This window comes from Sphaeroforma arctica (genome assembly GCF_001186125.1).
Source record: "Sphaeroforma arctica JP610 unplaced genomic scaffold supercont1.823, whole genome shotgun sequence".
NCBI classification, from domain to species: domain Eukaryota; class Ichthyosporea; order Ichthyophonida; genus Sphaeroforma; species Sphaeroforma arctica.
In genome coordinates, this window is record NW_014039735.1 from 24953 (window position 1) to 28821 (window position 3869).

At 44.4% G+C, this 3869-nt stretch overlaps 1 protein-coding gene across 1 annotated transcript in view; it reads right to left on the reverse strand.

Moving 5' to 3' along the window:
* Positions 1–2027: 2027 nt before the first annotated feature.
* SARC_08766 (CAMK/RAD53 protein kinase) overlaps positions 2028–3869 on the reverse strand; it is a 7059-nt gene continuing 5217 nt past the window's right edge. The window contains exons 9-11 of the mRNA XM_014297245.1: positions 3311–3396; positions 2749–2930; positions 2028–2449 (exon numbers count right to left, since the gene is read on the reverse strand). Of these exons, the coding sequence (XP_014152720.1) occupies positions 2350–2449; positions 2749–2930; positions 3311–3396 (368 nt within the window). The 3' untranslated portion in view covers positions 2028–2349. The remainder of the gene's footprint in view (positions 2450–2748; positions 2931–3310; positions 3397–3869) is intronic.

The following is a 3869-nucleotide window of genomic DNA, read 5'->3' on the forward strand; positions in this document are numbered from 1 at the left end:
GTGTGTGTGTGTGTATATGCATATATGTATATATGTTTATATATAAAAATGAAATACACATACTTATCACAGACAGGGTTTTGGTGTTCTCTAGATAGTCGAAAAGGCTAGCAAAAATTGAGCCTAAATGTTGCTATTAAGGTACAAATCATAGTTGAACTAATGTGATCATCTTTCAAGTTCCGTCGAAAGAAGTCATTTATCAACTGGTTCCTATAAAAGGTGAGCACTAGAGAATAATAGGGGCGTACGTTTATTATAATTTCTATTCGCGAATATTCCTCTGCATCAATTCTCAACAAAAGATGCACTCGATGGTATTGTGTCAAGTCGGTACCGTGTGACGGCGCTTGTTTTCTGTGGATTAGCTCAATTTTCAAACCTCGCGCACATAGCCATCAAGAGATAATTTGATTTAATGTAACCATCTATAAACTAAATCGGGTACGACGTCCTACTCGCAGCACTAGTGTACTCAGCGTCCGACACGTGACACGTGACACGTGACACCTGGTACCTGACATGTGATACCGGCCGGTTAGTGTTGGATGTATTGATATGCTACGTACCCATCCGTTTGGTATCTGATCCAAAAGATCATATTTTCAATCTGTGGACAGTAGCGCCAAAGTAACTTCATACATGTGCATGCGTTGCCTAAACCCCCCACAGGCAAGGCAACGGCGGCTGAACTAAGGATATGAGGAGGCGCTGGCATATGTCCTGGGTCATATTGTACGCTGAACGCCCTGGGGTACATCTCGTACCACATGCATCCAAGGATAAAAGCTAATGTTGTATGGTACATTCACAGCTGATATCCAATCTTCCTCGCAACAATCCAGCCCCCATTCGCAGTTGCACATGAACTCAATACGCTGATTCTGTGCCCTTGGCATGAGCTGTATCGTGCATAGCAGTCTCCTGCGCGCAGCGGTGGTGTATTCTGTCAAATGTGCATCCACGCACTCAACCACACGCAAATCTCGCTCGCAGTATTCAAGCCTATATATCCAACCTCCACCAATTTATGGCGTCCGGTAGGCTGCCTCAAGAGTACCTCATATATCGAGATGCAAAATATACGAAGACGTAAAATATACGACCGAGTTGAGCTGGGTTAGGAGCGGAACCTGAACACGCACGTAGATTAGCGCTCGCATACGCCAGATCAATATACAGCTAGCTAAAGCTAAACTGTAGAGTGCACAATAGCTCAAGAGAGCACGGGGCCACACCGAGATTACATCGGAACGATATCCCGCATTGTATATACCCAGCCCACCCCGCCTCGGGGAAATACCAGAATGTCAGTCAGCGGTTGCCGAGACCGGGCGCACTCATATGATGCGGAAGTGCCGAGAGAAGTTCGGTCTCTTAATTTACCGTACACCTCAAGTCCTGTCCTGCCACAGGTAGCCTTAATTGGATGAGTGAACGCGGGGCCATCTCTTTTCTGCTAGAATAAAAGGGGTACTGTAGGCATTGCAGTTGATGACACCACATGACACGCCCAAGTCACAGGCGGTGACAGGTGGCACGTGTAGACTAGTGTGACCATTTTCAGGGTGTGAGAGGTGTATCTCACTTTGTCGTACAGTACCAACATACCCATCGACCAGAGAACAAGCGCTGGGATCAAGCACTTGGCTTCAGAAGCGTGGAGCGGTGAATAGCTCTAGACTCGCACCATACAAACACGTCCGCTTTGAGCAAACCCGGGCATACAAAGTGTCCACGTATCTGTGCTTTTCTATGTCGCCCTGCCAATTCTGGGGCGTGCGATACGCCAAAAATCCAAATAATTCTGAAACAATGGAGTTGTAGCAAGTTGTAACTGCGGTACCTCGCTGATGTCATTCGTTGGGGACCCTGTCACACTTTCTTCTCCACTATGTTTGGTGGGCTACTAAACACACCCAAAGTGTCTGTGAACGGCAGCTAAATCGTTTTCTATTCGGAGGCTCCGGTGAGGATCTGTCGGGCGAGCTCCCCAGCAGAGTCTGTATCTTTTTTTTTAAACTAACTAAGCTGTGCTTGGCCTACAGGCGTTGAGCACACATGCACTTGCTACCCACGCGCTAAGGTCTCCATCTACCTGTGCGTATGTGTGCGTCTCTATTCTGCGCCTACGCTAACAAGTGCAGCCGAATTTGACACATATCGAATCTACCCCGTACTGGCCAGGCAGGTAAGCCAGAGTCTATACCTTTTTTTAAAGCTACGAAGCTATAAATAGATCTCGCTCTGCGCTCAGCAATGTGGAAAGCTCGGTTGCGTGGATGTGCCACCCGTTCCTTCTGAATTAGGAGTCTCTGAGCTGATTTCCATTCAGTGGTCTAATTTTAGCTAGAGTCCTAATTTGGCCACTTTGACGGGCAGAGCTGAGCAATCGCTTGTAGCGGTCTCCAAAGGGCGTTTGGCTGGGATTGGTCGTTTCCTGCTACGGCTGTGAAAGAATGTATGATGTAGAGAGGTATAAATAACACATACGGACTTATGTATATATATATCAATATAGACCACTGGTTAAAGGATGAAAAATTTACTAGCTTCTTCGTGTACGTACTTTGGGCGAGCTGCAATGCAACAGAGTGCCAGTTTTCTTGTGCAGCTGGCTGGATACGCCAACTGTTCAAGAATACACAAACAATCTACAATCAACTTCCGGTAACCAAAGTACGAATACAGATACAAGTGCATGTGGGACCGAGTTAATCAGAGTACGACTAATAGAAATAAACTGACCTCTCAGTATGCACAGGTGTGTCTTTGAGTTCACCATTCTCGGCATTACTTAGATCACTGGTATCCATAGGCCCATCGTCTGCTTCTGTTATTCTATCAGAGTCTGCCACAGAGCGTCTCTTGGGCGGGTTTGCCTTCTGCCAGAGCGTCAGCAGTTCGTCTACTTTCGCGATGACGTCACTCTATCCGTGGAGATTTATAGTGAATAGTCTCATTAGGAAAGGTAGTAAAACACCGCTCTTGTGGATATGAATGATCATTGTTGTTGCTATGTGAAGTGCAACCCACGCCTGCTGCATAGAGCACTTTACAAATGGCTTTCGGTGAACTCGAAGCTTCATGTAAAAACAAAAAAAACAAAACAATACAAAACACCAGCTGGCATCGGAATTTTCCTGATTCTTGATGTCTCTTAGAAAACATGTCAGATGTGCTTGGCAAACGGACACCGCGACACTATAGGTGTGCTTAAAACACTTTCATATTGATCTCAGTATTCGGTAAGGGGTGATTCTGAAACTACCTGCGAATTTGGCCACTGATGCCATGCATGCATTCATACCTTGAACCATGGCGAGTTGAGTGCCATCTCAACAGAATACCTCTCCGAAGGCATAACACATAGCAGATTGGTGATTAAGGTGATAGCTGCCGACGGAGGAGAGACAGGAAGGAAAAGAAAGTTGTTTAAGAATGTGTGCTCTAAGTAGTATAGACACGCCTTGGCGAATAGGCACTACAACTAACTCTTCCGAGCGAGGCTAGAGTTCACACACAGCTCTGGGAATGAGAACAATACTGCGCCAATATTCTTAAATAGAGAGTGCAGTGTTGAAAATCCAGCGTTTCACAGAGGAAAATCGCTGATACGCCTAGACAGAATACATATGATCATCGGCAAGTGAAAACACCGCCCCTAAGTTTCCATGCATCAGAAGAATCTAGGTGCGATTTAACTAGCTACATATATACATATATACATACATACATACATACATACATACACACATACATACATATATATATATATATATATATATATATATATATATATATATATATATATATATATATATATATATATATATATATATATATATATAGTATATATATATATATAT